This window comes from Bacillus rossius, chromosome 12 (genome assembly GCF_032445375.1).
Source record: "Bacillus rossius redtenbacheri isolate Brsri chromosome 12, Brsri_v3, whole genome shotgun sequence".
NCBI lineage: Eukaryota > Metazoa > Arthropoda > Insecta > Phasmatodea > Bacillidae > Bacillus > Bacillus rossius.
This window is the reverse complement of record NC_086339.1, coordinates 33,682,319-33,710,255: the sequence shown is the minus strand read 5'-3', so window position 1 is coordinate 33,710,255 and position 27,937 is coordinate 33,682,319. Positions and strand designations below refer to the sequence as shown.

Here is a 27,937-nt window from a genome sequence, read left to right as displayed (position 1 = left end):
ACCACAAGTTACTAATCGTCTGTTTAGCGTTATAGGCTATAGCAACAATTTTGACCTAACTACGCTATTAATTCTATCTATTATCTTTGATTATTAAAAAAAAAAAGATAACAATACGAATGGAGTCCGCTACGTGGTGCAATTTCATTCTGATTTTTGACGTACATCGTAGTTACACATAACAATTATGAAACTAAAAGTTATTTAATGTTTTATTTCATGTTTGCGTAAGTTATTAGTTTTTACGTGAATGTACTTCTGAATCAGACAGTATGTGGGTTTTGTCTTTGCATTATTTCAAATGGTTTAGGGCGCAGTCAACAACAGTGAGTATACCGATAAATGATTTCATATTAGGTTAAATGCTTTATTTCAGGGTAACTAACGCTAATTTTCGTGTGTTACAGATGTTTGACTACTGGAAAAAGCTACTTATTCTTTTGGCGTGTATTGAAACATGTCGAGGCTTTTATGTGCCTGGTGTTGCACCTGTAGAATTCAAGAAAGGAGATAGAATTGAAGTTAAAGCAGTGAAAATGACTAGTACTCATACTCAGTTACCGTATGATTATTACTCGCTACCATTTTGTGTACCAAAGAATAGAAAAGTTGTTTATAAAACAGAAAATTTAGGTAAGTCTTCTAATTTAACCTCTAATAATTTTTAAGTTACCTTCATGGTAAACTTCCTTATATTCTGTGGTTCTAAAATTTGATGTGGAACTTTTAAATGCTTTTCTAATAGAAAATGTACTTGGCAAAATTGTTCTGCTAATTGTTTCTGAATGATTTGTTTCATTGTTTTGTTGTTAAAATGACGGCCGCACACACTTCAAAATACTTCACTTGGTAATTCTGAAGGAGAACCACTGTTCTAGAAAAATAAATCATAATTTTGAATCATTTCTGAAGAAGTCAATGTAATACTAAAGTAGTTTACCATTTTTAACGAGTGGTTAGGTATGCTATATAAAAAATATGTGACAATTGTTGGTTGGATAAAATTGATGGAGTTCCTTGTTTATAATAATTCTGTGGTGATGTTTTTCCATATTTCAAGTACTTCACATTAAACCTGAGTGTCGTAAATTTGTGTTTTGCTTTAATAGTGTAGCCAAGACAGTTTTCCATGAGAGATTGTCCTGATTGTGCAGAGATGTTTAATGTTGGTATGTTATGGCTGGGACCATTACTGTTTTCCACCCTAATGGGTTGTCCATTTCAAATTAATATTGAAGAATTTTGAACAAATAACACACAAGTTAATATGATGGAAAACAGACAAGGTTGGAAAACAGTCTTGGCCCCTGCCCTAAAGTACTGACATTAAACACCCACGACTTTTTGAAAACAGCATTGGCTACACTATTCCAAAGTATTTCTGGAGAACCACAGTATTATGTTGCAGCTAATATCAAGAAAACAGTAGGTCGGCGACACAATCAGAACAATCTCTCATGGAAAACATTTCATTCTCGGGCACGCAATTAAAGGATAGCATAAATTAATGTCACTATATATACATTTACAATTATTTCATACAAACCGTTTACCTGAAAATACAATTTTTCACAAGTGGCTACCTTAAACTCTATTAAAAATGCTTATTACAGATAAACACTGGTTCAATTGTGCAATATATGCTTTAACAGCATGATTAGAAAAAAATTGAGGAAGTTATGGTAAAAGTTCTGTATCACGTATCCAAGTTTATCCCTTGATCCTGATGGCATAATCCTGTACATTTAAATCCTGTGGTACATGATGCATGATATTTAAGTTAGTACCGTACGTCAAAAGATCCTGCACTTAACAAAAACTTGTGATATAACTATAAATGATGATCTTAAGTTGAAGAAAAAGGAAATTATATTTTGTAATCAACTTACAATCATTTTTCATTTTTGATGTGACAACGTCTAATAAATCGATGAACGCCGGCTGCACGCACGGAAAAGTGCCCCGTTACGCACATTGTTCCGTTACGCTTTGTCCCATTACGAACATTGTTCCGTTATGCTGTGTCCCGTTACGCTCATTGTACGCTTGCGCCGCATCTATCTCTCTTTCACTCGACTGTTTATAAAGTGAAGTGAAAAGTTAATGTGGTTTTCATTGCTTATTACAACAACAATTTCAGCAATAAAGGTTAATTATTCTTGCATTTTAAAAATCTGATTACTAGTATAATTTCAAGTATTTATTCTTTTATTATTAAAATAAAAATGATTCAATTTTATTCATAAAGTATGCAATCAATTCATCAATGTTTTGTTATGACGTCACGTTAAACTATTGTCCGTAATCCGACTTTACAGACAACCAATTTTTTTTATATAACATGTTTTTATGTGCAGGATCTTTCCACTTAATTAAAACAGCAAAAATAATTTACCACAGGATAAATATTTTCAGGATCATGCCACTAGAATCAAGGGATAAACTTGGATACATGATACGGAACCATTACCGTTTTACAGAAAAGTAGTAGTATCAATATTTAACATACAACCTGACTACTTGTTAAAACTTTAACTAGGTACTGGTAAACTACTTAAAGAATCACATTACCCTCTTAGAAAAGGTTCAAAATCATTGACAATTAATTTTTTTTTTTTAAATTTATTTTTTAGAAAAGTAGCTTTCCTTGAGAATTACTTTTCACTTTAGTGGTACCTGTTCTTTTTATATATGATGTTTCACCGGAAAATGTAGGTAGTTCTACTTAAACTTCTGTATTAATTATCTACACACACCTAATAAGTCTAAGTTTGACTACATATTAACTCATTAACTTGGAAATCTCTCATTCAAATGGTATAAAAGGTTACCCAGACGTACAGGACTATGACGTAGCACTGACTGCACATTGTACATGACCGAAGCTGGAGAAATTAGCCATAGTGTCGCCCATCTTGCCAAATGTTCTTCATTCCGGGAATGTTTACTCTCTCGCAGGGAAATATTCGAGGAAAATCATTCTGTGATTCACCCCAAGGCGATTAAAAATTAGATGTGTAAGAGGCATGTGGGTAGGCTGCCAACAGAAGCTTGTGTTGGGGCCAGGAATTGTGTGTTAATTAATTAGTCGCAGAAAATGTTCATCTGTGATGATTCTCGGAGGTGACAAGCAAAACGTTACTGCTATTCCCAGCAATTCTGATAATTCACCACATCTAATTGTACATTTTTTAATTCACTTGATGAGGAAGGGGAGGGGAAAAGGGGCTTACCATACCATCGTGAAAACTTGACAGTGTTCTTTTTATTGAAACAAATTTTAATAGCAGTTTTTTAAATTATTTGTGTGTATTAGTTGATTTCTTAAACCATAATGAGGTAAAAACCACTCCTCCATAGCCACTGGAAAGTTTATATTATCTACTACAGAAGGATACCCCTTTTCCGTCCATACCAAAGTCTACATCCGTCTCTGCCCATTGTACAAACGTTCTCTTGGCAGTTCATTTTGTAACAGGATTACCGACCTTTGATCATTTCACAACTTTTAAATAAAACGTTGCCGAGATGAATTAAGTTTATTTTTGAAAGTTAGGCTTGATTTCCCATCAACAGCATGGTCATGAATGATGGCAACACTCGTAGACACAATTCAAGCATGTAGTGGTAGGTAATTTTTTTCCCTAACCTAACTAAAACTAAGTATTTATTTGGGAGGGTACTGGGTTAGGAAAGACTCTTTCAGTGTGTCTAAGGCCGAAACTTATGCACCTAATCATGTTGGATTTTAGCCAAAAGGTATTGGCCATGGTTGTACCGGAAAATAAACACTGGCCCTCTGGGATACATACTAGTTTTTTGTTATAGAAATGAAAGAAAGTTGAGGAGCATAACATAATGTGATCAATAAGAACTAGATTACCTGAATCAAGCAGTTTTAGAATGTTTTGTAAAACTGTCACCCGGCACAACTTTTTACTCAACAACTTATTTTTTTTTTGCTGCTTAACTAACCTTTTAGAGCAACCTCAATATCCACAAGATGACGCACAACTAACTCTTGCAACACTTTCTTTTGCGGAGTTATGACTAATTCTTTGGTCGCGCAGAGTGAATTTCGAGGCTTTTTTCAACCTCCTCTCCCCATTCAATGACATAGGCGCACAATGGTGTAAGTGCACTAACAGGCAATGTACAGTGGTCTGTTTTCAGAATATATATATAACACTTGGTGATAACCCTTGAGTCATGAGATGTATTAAAAGTTTTTGGAGACAACATAATCATTTCATTGCTAACTCTGGCAGAACCTTAGTATGGAAGCCTTTTTAAAAACGTTTTCTCGTTAAAAAAATATTAACCAATTCTGGTGCATGACAACAAGTTACAAGTCCTTTTTCTCACGTTTGAGCAACCTCTGTCTCTCAAATGCTTATGTAACTAGCAAACTATTGCATTAGCCTAATGTCAAACCAAAACCCATGGCAAGAAATAATACAAAAGAGAAATGTGTGAACTTTAATGAAACATATCCAGTCAGTAAAAAAAATACCTAGGTAAAAATAACTTCCAACAACTTTTTCCCATTAAAATAGTAAATAATAAGAAATACCTGCAAACATGAAATAATATAAACTATGATCTTGAAAACTCGCTAGAAATGCACAAATACTCCTCAAAAGAATAAACAACTGGTATTTAAATCATACCATAAAACCTAACCATATATCATTTCTGATTACAAAAAACAAACTTTTTATAAACTTAGAAATTGGGGAGGGCAAGTAACAAGTATCAATACATATTCAATGTTTTTATTATATTCTCAGTAACTTTTAAGAATTTGGAAATGCTCCTCTGATCAGTTAAGGAATTTAAAAGCCATTTTCATAATTTTTTTAAATGTCTTTTATGAGAGTCTTAATTGAACACATACTTTTTGATGGATTTTTTTTCCATTAAAGAGAAATTTTGAACTCAAATTAAGGTTTTTGAAGTGTAACTTCTTTGTGTTCAAAGAGAGTAAAATTTCAAGATCGAATTTTAATATGTTTTCTTGAAACTTTTGTTGTGAAATGTTTCTGATGCGAAAAGGTACTTGGCCAAAGATATGTGGAGACAGCACTATGCTATATACGTTGCTGGTGTTTTCGTTCTCCTCTTTGTGCAATGATTCGTCCCCCACCCCAAAAAAAAAATAACAGAGAGAGATAGATGAATGAAAGAATAAGACAGTATGTGCATGCGCTTGTTTCAGAAAATAGATATAAGTATCCTATACAATCAGCTGTGAATACCTTGAATTTTATATTTACTACCAGCGTGCTCGCGTTTAACCAGCAGCATAGAGAGCGCTTTTGAGACAGTCCTTGCATTTCCCACATAGCTAGCGCTACCTGTTATGAATTCATTTTTCGCTCAGAGATTTGGCGTGTTCCAAATGGCAGAATTGTTTGAAGAAACAGCAACACGCACAGTTTTTCTTTATGGTGTATTTCAACATTTATGGTTAGTTAATCATTATTGATTGATCAATAATTATTTATATCCTGTGCAGTTATTTTGAAGTGAGTAATAATTTTGTTAGTTAATGTTTATTAATTTATTTTAATTTTAATCAAATTTCATATAAATCAAAAAAGGTTATGATTCTTAAATAATTGAAAAAGAAATGAAAGCCAAAAAATCTTTCTGTGTGTAATTTTTACTAAACAATATACTTAAGATTCAAGGTTTGAACTGCCAAACAATTTTCACTTCTATCGTGTGTACTGTATGTGCTCTTTTTTTTTTTACAGCATTAACTTTTACATAACATGCAGTTTCTCCAGTACCCATCAATAGTTACGACCACTACAAAATTTGTAAAAATACATTCCTGTCCACAAACATTTGGCAATATTTTTTTGTATTACATTTTTACTTGTTTGTTACCATCAACACACATTTTTATTAATTTAAATTATTGAAATCAGCTTATAAGGAGAATTTTTTACTTTTTAATTTGTGGTAAAATATGTAGACACTATCAATTTCCTGGGCTTCTTAGTGTTTATATATTTATGAATTAACTCTTGATGTGTTTTTTTTTTTCGAAGAAAAATTAAAACACAGAAGAAGAAAATCATTTACATAATTTTTATTTTTATTTTAGATAAAAATCAGCTTTGAATTTGCCCATATTGAAGAACTAAGTTTTTTTTTAGACGAACTGAACTAGTGTGACAGGGATTAATGCGCTTTCTTAAGAGGGATAAAAACTAGCGAACATTGAATTTCCATCTCACTAGCTTAGTTTTAACGGGAAATATATATTTTTCAATTATTGCAAATTTACGGTGAATTTTTTCTAAAGTTAATTTTAATATTGTGAAAAACCTTTATGAACTTTTTTTCTTTTTTGGATTTTATTATTTCTAAAAATATTTAGTGGTAATTCAAAAAACAACACTAAGATACCAGCAAATTTATTATGTCTAAAAATTTCTCACATTACAAAATGTTCCAGAATTCTATTGTCCTAAAACCTTGTAAACTAATACACTGATTTCTGTAATTTAAATTTATAAAAAATTTGTGATTATGGTTACAGTGGTTAGAAAATGAACACCAAACAAAATTACCAAATTTTTAAGGACAGGAAAATGTTTGTACAAATTTTCTAATGGTCCTTTACTATTGTCGATAACTGTATTTGAAGCTTTGATTTTTTAGATACATGATGTAGTATACGATAAATTTGATTAATGTAGTATAGGTATTATTGATCCACCACAGAAGTATTAGAAAGGAGAGCTTAGAATCTATCAAGCGGTCATTTAAGGAAATAGTTTCCAAGCCAGTGACATAGTACCATCAGGTCTGGAGGTCAGGGCTCTGGGAGACTGAAGCGAAGGAAGAACTTCGTTCTTTGACTGGCTGTTGGCCCGGGCAGATTTATTTCGTGAGGTTTTGTACCCCCCTTCCACCGCATCTCAGTGGGCGAATCAGTTATCCCCAGACCAACAAGATACTGCACAAACAACATTCATTGGTTTCAAGATCTCATATTTGCATATTGATTATTCGTATATTTGCTAATGTGATACACTGAAAATGATTGCTTCAGATCCAAACTCAGTTGCTCATAGTTCATTTTAGATACATATTCAAAATAAGGAGATTAAATTTTTTTGAGAAAACCATTTTCAACCCGCCCTACAAAGTAATGCTGTTAGTTAGGTCCTTTAAACTGTTCTTAACCTTGCTCCGGCTAGACTCAGGGTAAAAGCATAAGACTGTGATTACGAGATCACACATAAATAAAACAATAATTGAATTAAAAATTGGCCACATTAAATTTGGCTGCTGGAGGTTTAGTTAATGGCTAATTTAGAATAATTATTGTTTTTATTTTTGAATCCTGTCATAAATCACGGATTGGCTTGTGCTTTAATAAATCACTATCTCTCGTGCCCTCAACCGGTCGATGCAATCCCTGGGCTCTGTGTTCACGCTTCAGACCCTAGAACTAAATCAAAAATAGACGGTGCCATGACCATTAAAGGCCAGAGACATCCTTTTGCCTTTGATGCTGTAACGAGACACTCCATTCTACTCCACACATTGTCCCTCAGGAGTCTGTTCAGTGACTTGGAGCTCCCGTTCCACCAACCAGCACTCATCGAAAACTTGAGCTCCGCTCCTGCGGCCAAATTGAATGTTTGTGGGCAGAGTTTTATTGCGATCAATTTTAATTTTTATATTTGTGAATTTGATACATCATGATTACTATTTGTTTGACATTTAGGATAACAGTTTTAAATTTAATATGCGACTGGCCTCGAAATGCAGCTTCCCCATTGGCCAGAAGGGAATGAAAGAAACGGGTCGGTCACCCTGGCTGGTACAGTTAGCTCTGGCGTGGTTGGTCCTACGGCCATCGCGAGCAGTCAGGAGGATGTCCCTTCACGAGTGCTTATCCCGCTCCTGCCTCTTTTGAAGAGATCCGTTCAGCAAAAGTAGCACTTGGTTTGGATTAATTACTATTTAATGAAATCTTAAATTAAAACATACAATGACCTTTTTGATATCTTACACATAACAGATAAAATAAATGAAATGGGCCTATTACACATTTTATTTCAGAGAACAAATTTAGAATAAGAGTGTTCACATGATAAAGATTTTTTACTATATATAAAATGCTAGAAGTATTTTGAAACCATTCTTAAAGTAACTATGTTGCTCCTGGAATAATACTGCAATTGCTTTTTTTTATTAAAAGAAGTGTTTCTTGCATTTAGGTTGCTTGGACCTTATTTCTTTCTCCATAGCCCATCATTACCATATTGTAGTCGATCTACTGCAAAAATGCATGCCAGAGCCTCTCTATCATAAATACTATAATGTTGTTTGTGTTTGATTTTCAGAGTACGACTTGCGTACGTGGTTGGCTGAAGATCTGGACTTTTGTTTATGTGCTGTTTCATGAGGATACAAGAACCCGAGCAGTACCCCGGAGACCACCTTCTGCTGTTGTTTGACCTGTCTGGTTGGTCACCCTGGCGCGTGTGGTCTGTGCTTGCGCAGGGGAGGTTCTGCGCGGGGACCGCATCGTCAACACCCCGTACGAGGTCCAGATGGCCGAGAACATCTCCTGCAGGCTGCTGTGCCACTCCCCCAACACGCCCATGCACTGGAACGACGACCAGTCCCAGATGGTCGTCAACCGGATCCAGCACGAGTACTTCGTCCACTTGTACGACTTTCTCATTTGATGATGTGGTGTTGGATGGGGTGTGGGCGGGACATCGCTAGAGCCTCGCAAGCATCCTTAAAGGTTGAAGTGGACTTAAGCCTAATTGTAAATCAGTGATAGAATGCAAATAGGCTGGTGTTCAGAAGGGGGTGGAGGCGAGGGGAAATAGCCCCTCCTGAGCCTGAATTATTTATTTTGAGAGAATCTGTTTACTTCCATGCTTAAATTGATGTGTTAGACTCTTCGCTCATAAAAAGTTGTTTTGAAACTATTAAGGGTTAGTTTTTGAAACCATGAATTTTTTAAATATTCCAAGGCCAATCTCTTAACACCCTTTTTGCTAGCTTCACCTCTATGTATGTATTAATTTAAAGGAATCTTTCTATTCAATTTTCACACACTGCCAAAATACAAATAATTTTAAATTTTGCACACTTATTAAGAATTGATGACAGTTCAATAATTTCATGACTATGACCTGGTGAGACGGGCAAAAAACCACTAGTTTTGAACTGTAGGCAATAACAATGCTTGCTTTTTAAGTATCCGTGAGGCCAGGGTATGGTAAGAAATTTGGCCAGAGGTTGACTGCCACCCCTTCGAAAATTCAAAAAATTGATTGTCTTTCTATTTGGTGTTTTTTCCAAGCCATTCAGGGACCTCAATCTCCAGTCGTTTGCCCCCGATTTTACGAAATTTGAGGAAAAGAAGAAGTATGTTGATTCTGATGTGCTCCTGAGGCCTTTGGGCACCATCTGATTTTCCTCTGGGGGGGCCGGATGGTTTGTCTACTACTCCAAAATTCTCAGAGCTCTGAAAATATGTTTTTTGTGCATTTCGCGGAGTATCATGAAGTCGGCCCTTCCCTCCCCGGGTGGATGGGTGCTGGCCCTTTTCCCTTTTTCAAAAGAATGTCATTTTCTCAAAAAGAGTGTTTACTGGGTCACTCTTCAAGTCTAACATGTGCTTTCGTTCACCTAACCTCATAAAAAGGTTTTCGGTAACTGTGTTACGTTGACCATGAGTACACCGTGTGTTTGTGTTACACACCATGACTAGTATCTGAACGTGAGTGGCTCACAAGTGCCGGACTACAGACTGTGCAAACCAAAGAATACCTGAGTGCAGTTTAAAAGCCTTCAAACTCTATTTTAGATATGAAATTGTTATGTCATTTATGCCATTTTTGGATGGGTTTTAATTTCTTTTCACTTTCCACTCCAAATAAACTGCTAAATTTAGTGAGTTCCCATGTTTTGTGTTCCATTTTTCATCACTTGTTAGGATTGGTTAGAATAAATTTAATATATATATATATATGTATATATTTTTGGGCTTTTAATTTTAACTTCTCTTCACGAATCATAGTGTTTGAAAGTGGGGCACATCACCTGTCTTTTTTGTTTTTTTGTCTGTATTTGAGCCGTCAATCAAACCGGATACCTGTTTTATTGAATGCTGGCATTGATGCAGTTCTATGAATTTTCTAGAATGAATTAAGTACATCCAATAATAATCTACAAACTGTTGTGACACACATGGAAACATCACAAACTAATATAATATCAGTCAATTTAAAACACTACCAGTAGGATGTTAATATTATTGAACTGCGGAAGCTGTAATGACAAGCAGTTACATACTTTCAGAGAAACCTTCGGTAGTCGCAGTCACCTTAAGTTTCCAGGCAGAGACCGGAGCGTCTCCAAGCAAGACTGCAGTGCACGTGATTTGTTTTCAGAAGTTATATTTCCAGAAGGTTCCCAACACTCACCGTGCGTGGACCAACCCAGCACCGCGGTGCGAGAGAAGTGTTTCTACCGGCACGGTCCGTGCCGCGCGCGTGTCTGCAGGCTGATCGACAACCTGCCGTGCGCGACGAAGCTGAGGAACCAGGAGACCAAGGAGGTGCACTACGAGCACGGCTATCGCCTGGGAGGGGCCGTGGGCGACAGCATCTTCATCAACAACCACCTGAAGCTCATCCTGCTGTACCACAGCAAAAACAAGTACGCCGTTTTCGATCGCATCTCAGCGGAACTCGAATTTTTTTTACAATCTCGTAAAACGTACTTTGAAACCCCTCTTTCATGTTTTTTTTTAAATCACAGAAATATTTGAAACTTTCGGAATGAAAGAAATTATTTTTGTGTTGAGGGATGAGTGCACACAAAAATAATTGCTTTCATCCCAAAAGATTCCTTGGAAATCAGTATTCCACATTTTTTCTCACAACTTTTTTCACATGATGTTCGGGTACCGTTTTACAATAACCAAATCATTTAGAACTACAAACAAAGAAGTTCTGTTAAAGTATTTAAATTAGAATGTTCAGTTTTGTATTAGGTGCCAAAATATTCCAGTCCATTGAGTAGCACTTCTTAACGGAAAAGAGTTTTACTGTAACAGGGTGTATACATTCTAGAAAGTAAGGGAAGGTTAAATAGTGTACGGAAATTTAAGGAAATTACTTTTAAAACTTAAGAAGTGAAAATTCCTCAGTGATAGTAATTTGAGAGGGAAATGTCATGCCTCAGTATGCCGTCACCCAGATCCTGAACACTTATTTTTTTAAGCTGAATTGTCTTCATTTTTGTCAGAAAATTGTTAGATAAGTAAATTATTAAAAAAAAAATGTCAGGGAAATATTTCTACAAATTCGTGTGAACATCCTGTGCAACCAGATTGATTGCCTCTTGTATTTAAAAGAAGGCCAGTGCAAGAATCAGGGAATTTGAGAGATCAGTGTGTCTACAGGTCAATAGTAATGAAATTGGACTGTTTATTTAAGTCACAAAAAGTCCTGAAATAAACAGTAAAAGTGCTAAAAGTCACTAAATTATAAGAAAATAAATAATATGAAACAAAAGAAACTTCCCCATGACAAATAAAACAAACAATTTAAATTAATAAGTCATGCAACAAAAACCTCTCTTCAACTATAAATAGAAAAACAAAATGCAAATGCGAGCCTGAACTAACGCATAACTATCGTTGTGTTACACACCACAAAAGAGTGCAGGCCATCAGATGTAGTTAACTCGGCAGTCGACAGAGAGCGTGCATTGCATGCAATCGGCGAGATATAGTGTGCGCGCTCTATACGGGAAGCAACATAACCAAGCATGAATGATGCCAAATAGCGCTGGCTACATTTTTATAAGCGGTACACCGCGGCGACACAGACGAACAAAAAAAGGTTATAACGTTTAAAAACGTCTTAACAGAAAATTTACTCATCAGAAAAATTTGGATTTCTGTTAATTAAATGAGTGAGTATTGTCAGAATAAATATTAGATTTCTACTTCAAAATACATTGTTTTATATGGAAAAAATACCTACACAAAGAGCTCAGAATCTAATAGCAGGACCAAAAACATCATGCAACGACTACACAAAGGTTTTTTTTATCAAAATTTTGACGCATTAAAATATAGGTGCGACAATTATGCGCGTGCGACGATTATGCACGTGTGACGATTATGCGATAAAAGAGGGTATATCAATTTATTAAAATCATTATCTTTTAAATTAATCAAAACTGAAAGTAGCTGCATTTTTCTGTTGATATGTTGATATGTATTAACTATTAAGCTATAATATTTGATACTTGTTTGAATGTTTTGAAGGACTCATGATTCAGTTTGGAACTATAAAAATAATAACACAGTATAATATGTGCTGGAAATATGTAGTGGAAATATGTATAAACAAATTTTCCCACAAATTTGTTTCCTGTATTTTTGAGTATCAGGCTGGATGTTCTTTATTAAATTTTGGTTGCTGTTCACGAGACTCTCGGGACGGTTTCAACACATCTTGGGTGCTTGCTTATCAGCTTTTAGTTTTGATTTTAACGTTTTCTTTGTTCTGACTTTTTTTGTGATTAATGGTTTGGTTGGGTGTTGCTCTGCAGGGAGACGTACAGAGTGGTCGGTTTCGAAGTGGAGACCAGCAGCGTGGACGTGAAGGAGTACACGTTTGACGGCGACTCGTGCTACTTCACCAACCACCTGAAGCCTCAGTACGTCAGCAAGAAAGGCGGCACCAGCCTGTACTTCAGCTACTCGGTCGAGTGGAAGGAGTCGGACGTCAGCTGGGCGTCTCGCTGGGACATCTACCTGGGCATGAGCGACGTGCAGATACACTGGTTCTCCATCATCAACTCCCTGGTGGTCGTCTTCTTCCTGTCAGGTGAGTGCAGTAGTCAGTTCCTCAATCATCTTCAACAGAGTTGATATTTGAGGATATAGCTCGTTACATACTCAGGTTGTTCTTGAAATTGGCACCTTCTGCTTGTAACAAAACTGCATGTTGTGTGTGTATGCTGTACTGAAGTGACGCCGTGTGTTGTGCGCAGGGATCCTGACGATGATAATGATCCGCACGCTGCGCAGGGACATTGCGCAGTACAACGCGGACGAGAGTCCCGAGGAAGCGATTGAGGAGACGGGCTGGAAGCTGGTGCACGGAGACGTGTTCCGACCGCCGCGCTACCCCCGCCTCTTCGCCGGCATCATCGGCAGCGGCATTCAGATATTCTTCATGTCCCTCATCACCATATGTGAGCCTCACGTGTGTTTCCTGATTCTTACCGCTTAGGCATGATGATAATAGGCATGATTATTTTACAATTTTTTATTGAATGATGGTATTCGTATAGAACCAAATTGGTTGATTACCTTATCAGTTCATACATTGTTTACATTAATTGATTATTTTATTTTACTTCAGTCCTGTATTTTTATAAAATAAGTGTAATACAGCTCCACCAAGAACAATAATCAGAATACGGTGTGACTTTGTGAACATTTTAAACATTTTATTTGATATTCGCTGTAAATACCTCTTGAAAATCTTTGTGACAGAACAGCAAGTTCAAAAGGGGTTTTGTGTAAATTTACAAAATTAAATGATGGGGGAAAAAAAAATGAAAATAATCATGGTTTGTGAGTCTCCACCTAGGTCTACTAAGTTGCCTGCCTGAAAATATTTTGACGGGTAAACTTTAATTCAGTTGGTTCTGAAGCAATTTTTTGTTATTTTTGTTTAGCTCTTTTGGCAGTGCACTACCAAGCACTGTAGTGGTGGAAAGTCATGAGCAAGTGGACTGGGCAGTACATTGGTTTGTGTGGTGACCCACAGTCATCGCGATGCTGGGCATGCTGTCGCCGGCCTCCCGCGGAGCGCTGATGACTGCCGCCATCTTCCTGTACGTGTTCATGGGCCTCATTGCCGGCTACTTCTCTGCGAGGCTCTACAAGACCATGAAGGGCCGTCAGTGGAAGAGGGCAGCATTCTTGGTCAGTCATCGTCTTGCTACAGATTACAGTTGTAGTCTACTTACGTCAGTATTCCAGAAATTATCTTTATAATCATATCGAAACAGTATTAGTTAAATATATTTCAATTCCAATGTCAGATACAAAAGAATTAGTTGGAACTGGACATTAATTAAGGTATCAGTTTTTATAGTGATTTTCAAAAGAGATTGTGATAGGCAGTTGACCTAGTGTATTAACATAAGGCCCCCCCCCCGCTCTACCTGGGTGCACATGGTGTGCACATGGTGTGCAGATCTTCAGGCAAACCCATGCCATTTCAAAACTGCTCAACATATCAGAGTGGTTTCTATTTATGAAAAGCCTTTAAGAATACGTTAAGGGCGAATGAGTACATCTTTTTTTTTTGTTGTTTAACTTTATTTTTAATGAGTGAAAGTGGCTGAAAGATGGATTTTCAGAAGAATTTTTATAGGCATGAAACATAGTGTTAAAATTTGATATGAAGAATCTTGCTACAATTTAAAGAACCAAAATACTTCAACTTTTACAGTATAATCTTACTAATCTATACAAATATATGTAACTGCGGCTTAATACATTTGTCCGTACAATGTGATTTTATATTTGCTGAATCGCAGAAACGTAAAACTTTTTTTTGTTGAAAATAAAACCAAAAAAACTGAGACCAAAGCTAGATACATAATGTCACTGAACTCTGCATCAAGATGTAAACAGGTCATAGGGCAGTTCATGAAGGTTCTGTTTTTAAAAAACACTAATAATTTTTGAGTTTTTGCAATTTTTTGTTCATAAAATTATTAGATACTATGACTACAAATTCACATTTTATGCTATTCTAATTTTTGCTGTGATGATGATAATATCAATGCTATCAGGGTTTTCACATTCTGGAAAGTCAGAGAATTTTCTTGAAATCATGGAAAAGTCATGGAAATTAACCAGTAGTAGTTGATGAGAAAATGTCATGCTCCAATCTGCCGTCACCCGACTGAAATATTTTTTTTCATATGGTGTTTTAGTGCATAGTCAAATAGTCATACACACTATGAAAAGGTGTATGCAAGGGTAAGTTTGTGTTTTAATTTGTTATATGTTATAGGCTAGCTATGGGAATGGTGGAAGCTGTTTTTCATTATTTCTTTTAGAAAATCGCAACAGAGTAAACTATATAAAAAAAACAACAAATAAACTGTCTAGGATATTTGAAATTTTGGTAATGAAAAGTCAAGGAAATTTTATTACAGATTTGTGTGGACACTTGACTACAACTCAAATTCAGTTAGTCTGTGCGAGACTGACAGTGCGGGCATTCTACGTGAGTAAAAGTTATACATATAGTACATAGTGAAATTAAAAATTGAAATTTTTTTATCAAATTTATGTAAATGACCTGTTATCCTCACACTCTTATCTAATTAACAGTAATGTGTTTACTTAGGATTGTGTGACAAAAACTAGAATAGAGAAATTTGAAAATTTGAAGCTACAGCTTTTAATAATTTGGCACTGGGTAGGATTTAAAAAAAAAAAAAAAAAAAAAAACTGGAAACATATGCCTCTTAATTCAAAAATGACACATTTTTTTAAAATTCAGAACCATCATAAATTGCCATAACAACTGTTCACTGCTTATCATGTAATATCACATCCAGTTTTATTTTTGATTTAACTTATTGTGGAATAAATGATAACACTCTTTTCATGATATGGTCAGACTTTTTTTGACCTGTCCTTTAGCAAACACGCAGTCTTTTGAATGTTCACTGAAGTCCTGCCAAAAATGTCTCGCTTCATCTTGAACAGAGTGTAGTAAAGGTTTGGATAGAGGTTTTTCTTCTAATGCATGCTTGCTTGTGTGAAAGAGGCCAACAATTTTTTGTGCCCTTGAGACGTGAGTCAACCCTTTTTTTTTTGTCAGCGAGATGGGAGAAATAATTGCCTGAGCTGTCAAAAAATAAACTTTGTTGTTGAAGTTGCTTGACTAGGGGGTGTGGGTGGAAGAGAAACTGCTGACAGTTCTCATTTATTTTTACCGGCTTGAGTGGTTCTGTTCCCTTAAAAACCTGTATTAGTAGAACCGTGGGTGTAATTTATGGCCCCAAACAATGCTAATGTATTCTTCTCTAAGGAAAAAAATTTAGGAATCATAAATTTTTTTTATTTCTCACCGAAGACAAAGTTCAAGCAAATTTGTCTTCGATTGACCTTTGACTTTCGGAAGCTTCGCACTCCCCTAAATATTAAGCGTTTAAAAGTTATGGCATAAAAACTGTTGAAACTAATGTGGTGTCTTTTGTTTCTTGTCTGTCTGCCTTCAAGTTTTAAAGTTGTGGCAGACCACACAGGTACTGTGAAGTGTGTGTTGGTTCGCAGACTGCAACTCTCTACCCGGGCGTCGTGTTTGGGCTGGGATTCTTCCTGAACTTCTTCATCTGGGGGAAGCAGTCGAGCGGTGCCTTGCCCTTCTCCACGATGATATCCTTGCTCTGCCTCTGGTTCGGGATATCCCTGCCGCTCGTCTACCTGGGCTACTACTTCGGCTACAGGAAGCAGCCTTTCCAGCACCCCGTGCGCACCAACCAGATCCCGAGACAAGTGCCGGACCAGCTGTGGTACATGAATCCCCTGCTGAGGTGTGCACTTCTGTAGTTTAGTACCATTTGTAAAATAAATTCTTGACGAGACCTTTGAAAGTGCCAAAGTATTGTCGTTTTTGAAGTCGGGACATTTGTTTCTAACCATAAAAAGTTAAGAATTGGAAAACTAATATAGAGTTAATTTTCTGTTTGTTTGCATTTTTTGTTTTGGTTGTGGCACATCCATTTATGGCATTAAAAAAAATACTGAAAGAAGATAGCAGTTTTTATGGGGGAGGGGAAATAAAGTACAGTGTTTTATCGCATAATCGTCGCACATTTTATACCAAAATCAAGTATGAAAAGTAGGGGTGCGACGTTTATGTGTAATTTTTTTTTTATAGGTTAAGTTATTCATAATAACAAAACTCATCCATGGAAAGTAAGTTTATTTAAAAAAGTTAACTAGTATACAAGAGCACGCCAATCTATTTAAATTAATAAGTCATGCAACAAAAATCTTTCTTCAACTTTCTACTTTAAAATACATAGTTTTTATAGAGAAAAAATGCCCACACAAAGCGCTCGGATTCTAATAGCGGGACCAAGAACATCATGCGACGTTTAAGCAAGAATTTTTTTTTATCCAAATTTTGATGCTCTAAAATATTGGTGTGACGATCATGCGATAAAACAGGGTATGTTTGTGAGTACTTATGTTGCTAGATTATATTACCAACGGCTGTTTAAATCAGACTTGTTTAAAAAAAAAAGTGATAGTCGGGAGGGCTATCAAGGGAGATAACACTGAAGGAGAACAATTTTACAGTATTTTTAATGTAGCTAACCTTACCTTACCCATAATCCACACTATTTTAAAGTAGTTTAAATGTAGTAATCTAACCCAACTGACCATTCTCACCATTTGTAATGTAGCTAACCTAACCTACCCACTCTTAATTCATGTAGCCACACAATTTTTATTGTCTTAAAAGATCTTATACTTAATTTTAAAAAAATCATAGATAGATGTGATTGCTAGTTTTATTTTACTTATTGACTTGGCACAAGTGACTTAATAGTTGAACACTCATATTAACTTTAATATGATTCTAATGGTATGTTAACATAAACACATGGAACATAAAATTATTCTCAAAAGTTCTGCTATTTCAAGCTATGCCTGATTTTTTAGGTGTCCGTTCGACTTTACCAAAAAATTATCAAGAGTGAACTGTACTCAACAGTACATATTATTACTGAACTCAGCTTGACTTAACTCAACCCAAAAATTTGCAGACTTGTCCATCTCTACAAATTAGCTCAGGAGATTGACAATATCTGTGTTGAAAGTTTTGATGATTTTTGATTATTCATGATGCTCTGTTTCCTTGGGTTTCAGCATGCTAATGGCTGGTGTGCTCCCTTTTGGAGCTGTATTCATCGAGTTGTTCTTCATATTTTCTGCCATTTGGGAGAACCAGTTCTACTACATGTTTGGCTTTCTCTTCTTGGTGTTCATAATCCTGGTCATATCATGCTCCCAGATATCCATCGTGATGGTGTACTTTCAGCTCTGTGGCGAGGTGAGTTTTTTTTTAAAAAAAAATCACTAACCAATTATTATGTAGCTAATTTGGGCTCATTTTCTGTATTTTTTACTTACTTGCACACATCCTTTGTTATTCTTTTTATTCTGCGACAAACAAATGCTCTGGGATGGCATATTCTCATAGAGTTACTGTATATATTTTGCTTCACTTTGTTAAGAATCGGTTAGCTCCAGCGATAACAATCTTTAATGAAACAGTACATAAAACACATCAGTAGTTTTTGAGTTGTAAAAAAGTATCTTGAAAGTTCAAAAGTTTTAACATTAGATTAGGGGTGTGTGGGAATAGGTTTTTGTACTGCGGGAAATTTTCGGGAAAAATAAATTATTCCCGCGGGAAACGGGACGGGATCGGGAAAATTAAAAAAAAAAAAAAAAAGCAAATTTTTAATTATAATATGACAAGATGGCCATTTAAACGTTTCTTGCAAAGTTAGTTTTTTTTTGCTGCTATTTCTTTTGTCTGCTTCACTTGCCCTTTTTTCAGCAGCGACTTCATATTTTTTAGCATCCTCAAATTATTTTTTTATAGCCAGATGTGCTACCATGCTCGCATCTCAAAAATTTTTTCACACGAGACACACTTTGCCAGGGATTTACTGTGTCAAGACATTCAAAATACTTCCAAACACTTTTAGGTTTACAAGTAACAAGCTGATCGGTTGCGACATCCATTATTTGGAGGCTGCTAGTTTGTTTTAATATACAACGGCATCGAAAATAGGAACAGATACTTTGCAGAAGCCTTAATAACGTAACGTCAGCCGACAAAGCCCGCCAAACTAAACAGTAAACAACTATTTTTTTCTCCCAAAGCAAAATCATAGATGTTTAGATACTCGTGAGCAGTGGTGTAAACCTACGTGATTTCATATTTTTCAAAGTGCCAATACAGTTCTCTACATCACCACTGCTATCAAGTAATGAGAACGGTTATGCTTCGTTATGTAACGCAAGTCTAGTATTTCTTATATCTTTGGCGAAAAGGTTGGATTGCGCATGTGTTTTCTTTGTGTCTAAGAACACACAGTGGTTTTAGGTTAAGTATTCGATGGTGACGGCAATAACGTTATATAACTGACTATTCACGTATCTTGCAAATTTGTACCCTTGAAGAAATATATTTATGAACGCATTCAATATTTAAGGTACTCCATGTACGTTTTTTATATTCCAATTAGATATGTGTAAACAATTATAATTCACTGCACACCACAGCTGTCGCTACGATCGGCATACGTTTAAAAGATGTTTTGCGTTTAAATAGTACGGAAACCCTTCAAAAATGTACGAATCCATAAAAAATATTGTTGTAAAAACAGTTTGAATTGATAGAAAATATTTTCACATGATTAGTAAACATTGGTAAATTTTTAAACAATTTCCCGAAACATTCGGGAGTAATAAAATTCCCGCCCGGCATTTCGGGAAGCCTATTTTCCCGACTTTTTTCCCGAAGCGTCGGGATCCCGCACACCCCTACATTACAGTCCTCACTTTAAGTTGACTGTTTAACTGAAGAAAAAGATTCAAAGAAAGTTCATGGAAATTTATTTTAGATCTCGCATCTCGAAATGAACACACAATGTTCATCATTACAGAGTTTTCACGTTGACAATATGACACAATTTTTCTACTCAAAGAATATGTTGAGTCAGGATGGCCACACAGCGGGAAAAGACAGGGATAAGTTTGTTTCTTCATTGTTATGGTTTCTTCAATGGCCATTTATTATAAAAATGTATTGCATCTGTTTAAACAAAATGTCTCTGCATATTATTGTATTTACTGCATTAATTCATACTGTTCGTAATTGTGTATTTCAGCAGTGGATTTACTAATGCAAATAATATTTTCATATTTTTCAGGATTACCACTGGTGGTGGCGTAGCTTCCTCGTCTCTGGAGGCTCTGCAATCTACGTGCTTTTGTACTCTGTGTTCTACTTTGCCACGAAACTGGAGATAACGGAGTTCATTCCGACGCTGCTCTACTTTGGCTACACCTTCATAATGGTGTTCACATTCTGGCTGCTCACTGGAACAATAGGATTTTTTGCAGCCTACAGTTTCATTCGCAAGATCTACGCAGCTGTTAAAATCGACTGAGACCTCTGAGATGTGCTCCATCGTTCGAAAGACTTTGTAATGCATCGAACAGTATTTGTGAAATATTTTTGTGCCGGTAACAAAACATTGTGATAGTGTTCCCAAAGATTTTTTTTAGTGACGGAAAATTAATTCAAGATATGATCACAATGAACTGTTTTTCTGAGAATGGAGTATTGCATCAGGACGGCGAGTGCACTATTTTGAACTTCTCTAATTTAACTTGTACACACAGACAGCTGGTGCAAGAAAATTAGTTAATATTTAGATTTGTTCTCACTTGAAGTGGAGAAAAAAAAACTTTTTATTTTTTTGATGTGCATCTTAATAGGGACTTAGTTTACACATGAAATGATTGTTTTACTTGTGATTGTCGTGCTTATATGTAAAATGAATTTATTTGCATTTTGAAAATACAATATTACTTGTATCTTAATTTTAACATTGAATTTAGTATTTTTATGAATAACCTTTCTTAATAATTTTAAGTTTTTTCTTGTACAATGAAAGGTACTTTTTCCGGTGTGCTACGGTTGAGCATATTCTGTAATGCAGGCCCAAGCTGTTGATTAGCTGCCAAGTCTCATTAGGCTATTGTTTCAGTGGATGTGTGTTGTGATTAAAATTAATTTGTCAGAATAGCTCAGAATTGTTGGTCAGAACTTAGTGGTTTCAGTGCAGGCGTGTTCTTATATCAGTTTGTTCATATACCAGCGAAGATAGAATCCAACGACAATGCGTATTACCTTTAAAGTGATTATTAAATAGTATTGGAAAAAAAAAAAACTGAAGATGTTAACAGATTGCTGGCTGCAAGAGATGATAAAGGAGAGTTTTAAATGCTTTTTCAAGATCCCTCTTCTGCCTAGAAAGATTTCTGTTGTAATTTTTTTTTCTTGCATATCCGACAGACGCTTGTTTTCAAATACAAGACTAATCAATTTTTTTTTACATTCATTGTTATGATCTATTGATAACTTACAAATAGCATTTGGATGTCACAACTAAATGCGAAAAATCAAACTGGTTTTAATAACCAACTACAGTAAACTCCCGGTATATCGCGCCTCGATTGATCGCGGAATCGGGTATATCGCGGGTCAAACCATGTCCCCCAGTCAGAAATGAATAATAATAATGGAATAAATGGTTGACAGCCGATTAGGATAATTTTGCGTTGTAACTAACAAACTAAGCATCGGGCAGAAAAAAGCCTAGGCGTAGAAAATGTCCGCAGTAAAATTCTAAACAAGATATCTCCGTACATTATTCCTCTATCTTGTAGGGTTTTCAAATTATGGTCCAATCCAGCCCAGTGATATTTTCTGAAACACTAGTTCTTAACGTCGCTTTATCTCACAAATGAAGCATCGGACAGGGGACCTGATAAAGCCCACCGTCCAGCGACATCCAGCGTGACTCGGCTGGGGATTGATGTTGGATAGGCTTGGTTGTCGGCAAGCGCTGGGTAGGGAGAGGCGAGCCGAGAATATGGAGAGAAGTAGAGATTAGAGCGGGCAGAAACACGAGGGGGAGTGGGGGAGGGAATGTGTTCACGCAGCACACAGGCAGAGCATGAGTCACTTGACTGAGCAGCGTCCCTGCGTACAAGGCAAAATCAGGTAGTCCGGTGTTTAAAATTCCACTCCAGAATCTTAATTGGTACTTTACTGGACATCTGTATATAAATGTTTTGTTACAACTTAAACCTACAGACGTAATATTATTGGGTAATTCATTGTATTATACAAGTTCATCTTTTTACTTTGGTATAATGTTTTAACATTAAATAGTAAAGTAAATCGGCTAGCGTATTTTTAATCTTTGCCCAGGAATTCCCAGTGGTCCAATATTTACGTGAACCATACTGTACCACTTTTGACGTGAGGTAGTAAACAAGTCCCGGAAATGTTTATGTGTAGCGGTCTCCCGACCTTTAAACAGAGGCTGGGGAATATAACACTTGCCGATCCGAGCCACACACACTCAGCAACTCGACACAGCGTTTGGTGAAATAAGTAAAGACAAAGTTCAACACGGTTTTTAATACGGCGTCACTGATTGCGCTAAAATTAAATTGGCGCAATTTTTGTTTCCCACATGTGACCATTTATAATTTACTGTAAGCATGGATAATAAAGTTTAACCACTTGACACGATAGACGATTCTTTATTTTTTATTGTACGAATGCTAGAATCGTTTTTTCCCTGTATCTGCGGCCTGCTTCTACAAAAGACAAGCTATCTGTAAGTAAATCTAGAATTTTTATTTTGTCAATCAAACTCGGTACTTTGCGATTCATATTCGGTTTGAAGTATCACTACGGCCTTTCTTTTTAGAAGACTTTGACCACAGACTCGTGTGTAACCGCACACACTGCACTTACTTTGTTACGGACACTGACGAAGCAGATACTGTGGCTAACAACACGAGACTGGCAGCAGCAGCTTGTGTGCCGCACGTGTGTATGGCGGCGTGTGGCGCGCTCGTAGGCCGTGCGACAAACTGTGCGCGGCACGCGGAAAAATAAAAACAATTCAACATTTAATATTTATCTTTAAAATTTATTATTTTTATTTTTTCACCCGTGTTTAGTGAAAACTGCGGATGCAAAGTCCGCACAAAGGCGGGCTGTCTATACTGTGCGTGCTTGCCGACCTATTAGAACACAGGCTGTGTTTTATGCCTTTTGACCTTGGTCACATCGAAACATCGCGGTTATGCAACAACGCGGGTAAAAGTTATGTCCCCCGACAACCGTGTTAAATAGGGAGTGTACTGTAGTTCTTATGTGTGTGTGCGTGATCTACAGAGGTGGATGCAGGAAGTGTGAACACTTCCATTTCATTCTCATTGTTTGACAAACTCTTCAGAACACATGTCCACTGTAATCATAGCCTTACTGTTTTGCGGGTGTTTAGTTCGCTCAGTGTGTATCGTTAATGTATGTTTTCATTTCAGTACAGTGTTTCCTGTTTAGTAATGGGTTGCATTTCACATTTGTCGGGCACATTTCCATAGTAATATTTCAAAGAAGGCCAATTGTAATCTGCATTTTTTTTTTCTATAGAGTAATTTATTCAAACTTGTTTCAGATCCCATTGTACTACAACATAGTAATTTTTCTTTGTCATACCGACTGATACTATGTTCATCATCAATGATCTGGCAGAATCAATAATCCGGGAGACAAGGTTATACGGTGAACTGCGATAAAACCGAAATAACACTGAAAAGCATGTCAATATACCAGATACACTGAAATTCAAGTTAATGCCCCATAAGTAGAGACATGCAAAAGGTGTGTTTATTTTGTGATGAAAAGTGGTGTTATTTTCCCTTAAAATCGGTGTTATTTTTACCTAATGGTGGGGTTATTATTTTTTTTATTTCTACAATTTCAAGTGTAAGAAATATGAAGAGAACATTGTAATATAATTGCACCATCAATTGAAACATTATAAATTAAAATTACACAAATATAGGTTAAAAAGACACAAGTTTAAGAATTCAGATTCTAAATTAAGTCAACCCAATAATTTCAGAACCAAAGTACTTTGACACAACATTTAACTTTCAAATGAAAAAATAGCCATTGTAGCTCAATTTTCTTGTTTCAAATTAGTTCTCTTGTCAGTGAGAACATTATTGTATTGTAACAAGAAGCGTTCCGAATCAACGTTTGCACACAACATCCACACTGCTTCCAGGCACTTGTCAGAAAATTCAGGTTGTGAAAGTTTTAAAACTTGAAGTGCCTTCACTACATCCACACTGCTTTCCTTCATTTGTTTCTCAACTATCTGTTTTAACTCTCCAAAACCGGTGATCAGCTCCTGGCGGTCCATTTCTTTCAGAGTAGAAACTTTACACAACTTAGCAAGCAAAATAGGGCTCATGTCCATAATCAAAATATTTTTTGGATTAAAGACAGTCAGTGTTTCAAAGTCAAGTCTGCTTGGATCTGTAGCCATCAAGCTGGTAAGCTTCACCAGAGATTTTGTAGACACTTGCACTACACTTATTTTCACAGCAGCTGCTTTCGTGGTGTTCATGTGGTCCAAAACTTGTTTTGTTTCGTCAAAAAAATGCACTCCATGTTTCCAAAGTTGCGCTGCACCTTGGTAAGCTCACTATGCAAAATATGAGCGTTTGGCTAGCTCCAGTCTTCTAGCCTCGTTATTAATGTATTTTTGGATAAAAAAAATTTTTTTTAACACATATCGCCCAACTACGTATTTACCCTCGCATATAATCCACTATCACGGAATTCTCGCTCACGAAGTTTGGTGATTGCTTGAGGTTTCGGCATATTTTACACTTTCAAACCTATGCTGAGAAATATGAAGACGTTTTCTATCACAAACTACAGTTTTTATAAAATAGTTGCACTGTATACAACATTTTTAAACAAAAATTCCTATTCATAAACATAAAACGTAATTTTTAAGTTTGTTTACTGTAAGAGAACAAAATTAAAACAGTTTGCACAGACCATAGTACATGCAAGATGAACAGTTGTGCATAATTTATAATTTGCTTCGCGACACAAGCGCTGTAACGCACAAAATATCCAACAAAATGGCCGTACATTACTCTTTGACTCTGTAAACGTGCCTTCGAGACTTGAGCGTTTAGTGCACGAGTGCAGTTCGCCAAGAACGCGTCGTATCAAATAAATAATGAAACGTAAACATTGGCAAGTGTAGTCTTTACGTTGATGGTGTTATCAGTGGTAACAACGGCTATTTATTTACTTTTTTTAAGTTACCAAATGGCGGGAAAGTGTGGTTATTCGTGGTAAACAAACGATTTCGCAAAAAAAAATCGCGGTATCAGAAATTATGTAAAAGTGAGGTTATTCGTGTTAAACTTACGAATTTCGCGTAAAAATTCGTTTTATCGTAAATGCGAAATTTGCATGTCCCTACCCATAAGCCATAAAGCACTGAAATACAATTAAAATAATGAAACTACGGTAATCAGCATTTTCAATCAAAACCTAACTCTAATGACAAATATGTAATCTTTTAAATAGCAAATTCAATATAAGTAACTTAGTATGTTTTTATGTGAAAAAATTGTCAAATCCTTGCATCTGTTATTAGTTACACCAATCCCTCACTGAGCACGACTAATGCGTTCCTAATAATATTCATGTTATCCGAAATCGCGTATTATGAAGCATTGGTCTCCATAAATAGCAAGGCTAATTTACTTAATGTGTTCCAAAATGTGTAGGGAAATATTTATAAGCCTACCATCGAATACTTCGTATGACGGTATGACAAATACGACATAGCATAACGGGAGATACGTGGTTTATGTACTACTTTATCGTCAGTTGGCTGGCTGACTTGCCCGCCCGGACATGACTTCAACTCATGTCGCATACCTTTTCACGAACTTCCCAAACCATCCTTTACTGACAGTAAAACCGATATTACTGTCCAGAAATTTACATTTTCATTTTTCAAAAATTAAAGTGCTTATTCGTGTATCACACCTTGGTTCACACGAATCCTGTCAGGTACGTGATTTTTTTGACGTGATAATGTCTAATAAATCGATGAACGCCGGCTGCACGCACGAAAAAGTGTCCCACTACGGATGTCCCACTACGGATGTGTCCTGTTTGCTCATTGTACGCATGTGTGGCATCTCTCTTCATGCTCATTCATTGTACGCATGCGTGGCATCTTTCTTCCACTCGATTGGAACAACCATAGATTTGACTTTTCAATCATATTTTCGTCGTTTGAATTATTAATATTATGTAATTTAATGATCGTTTACCGATTTTCAGCACAATCAGTATGGTTATTTAAAATTAATGTTGAATATTCAAATACATTTTGAACCAACAATGGTTTTTTTACAGTTACACATAATAATTCAAATTACACCCGGGATCTTTTGCACAATGTTTTAAAAAATATTGTAACACATTATAAATACGTTTGGTGTATTTGGGATGCGTATGTTATAAAATCGTGTTATAAAAACGAAATAATATTATTCCCCTAAGGTGAACAAAATTTTTATAAATATGTATATAACATCTAAAAATATTACTTTTATAAGTATGGCCTCGTGGCCGTGGGGTTAGCCACGCTAACTTTCATTTCATTTCAATCCTTTGTATCCATACAAAATAGTGATAATTCAATAAAAATGATTCAATGTTATTCATAAAAGTATGCAGAGGTAGATTTTATCATACAAAAGATAGAAAAATTTAAAAAAATTTTCTTCCTTAAAGAATATAATATTTTTAATGCCTAAATGGTTTGGTTGCAAAAACCTATTACGGCTCAGTCTCAGGCCGATTATGATATTTCCTTTTCTTCTGGATCAATCATTTCATCAATGTTTTGTTATAACGTTGTCACGTTAAACTATCGTCCGTAAACCGACTTTACAGACAACCAATTTTTTTTTTCTTTGCACCATTCATTTAACAACCGTTTCCATGTGAATCATCTGTTCATTTATGTTCTGGTATCTCATGTCAGATGTATTCCCCCTAGTACAACCAACATCAGCACCAGCATCAGACTTACATAAATGTTTGATATTCCTTATTTTGTATGACTGTGCTGATGTTTGTAAACTAACTGTATGCCACAGCACAAATGTTGTTTACAGAAGTTGAAACAGACTTCGTGGCGTCATACCCGACTTTTTTTGTGCCTGCGGAGATTTTGCGCTAACTGAACTGGGGCAGTGAAATCTGAAGACATGCTAAGTGAGGGATTGGAGTACTTATTTTTTTATTATGACGTTAGTACATTTTTCAATCACAAAACTACCAAACAGATTAATTTTATTTGTTCCAAATAGTTTGTGACATGCTTACTATAAATCATATTATTGTAAAAGTATATTGTGTATCATTCAAAGTGACATTGTTTTGTCAAAATTAGTACAATGAAACATTTTTGGCTCAGTAATGTGCTATATCTTTTTTAATAAATAAATTTGATAAAAAACAAAACCATAAAATCTTGGATTAAAGATCCTTTCACTGTAATAGGTTAGCAGTTTTAAGTACTATGTATATGTGGTTGTTACATCTGAGCTTAATCTGTGAGACTGAAGGGAATAAAGTTGCACAACACCACTTCCCAGCCAAAAAAATTATCCTTCATGTAGTCATTCAATATAATACTTATAAATGTGTAAATGTATGCAGCAAACTCATTTTCTGCACTCACGGCTTGTAAAGTTATAATGTTAAAAAAATACACATATGCACAAACATATATAGTAAGCAGCCGGTAAATCTTGTTTCATTCATGAACTACTTATGTATCAGTTAAGCTATAGAAGTAACACCATGTTTATTACCAGATGATTTTTATTCCAACAGAATTTATATGCAGTGGAAGCTTACAATGCTACAACTATGACAACTTACAATGGCAGATGATTTCATCGTAACTATAAAGCACTGGAGCACTTGAAGCCAAAAATATACTATGTATATACATATAATAAATTAAGTCCAAAGTGAAATTCTCACATCGTCCAATAATGTATGAATTTCTCTTTGTATCCCTAAAATGGTGCTTGTAGAACAAAAATATGCATAGAACAAAAATTGCCAATGTATTCATGAAAAAAAAAAAA

General features: G+C 35.7%; 1 protein-coding gene across 1 annotated transcript; it reads left to right on the top strand.

Moving 5' to 3' along the window:
- The first annotated feature begins 88 nt into the window (after positions 1–88).
- On the top strand, positions 89–27,937 carry LOC134537817 (transmembrane 9 superfamily member 4). The gene is made up of 10 exons (XM_063378660.1): positions 89–326; positions 408–633; positions 8,533–8,701; positions 10,555–10,710; positions 12,619–12,896; positions 13,063–13,266; positions 13,848–14,005; positions 16,382–16,641; positions 17,987–18,170; positions 20,065–27,937. The coding sequence occupies exons 1-10, from the start codon at positions 273–275 to the stop codon at positions 20,302–20,304; spliced, it is 1,929 nt and encodes a 642-aa protein (XP_063234730.1). The 5' UTR covers positions 89–272; the 3' UTR covers positions 20,305–27,937.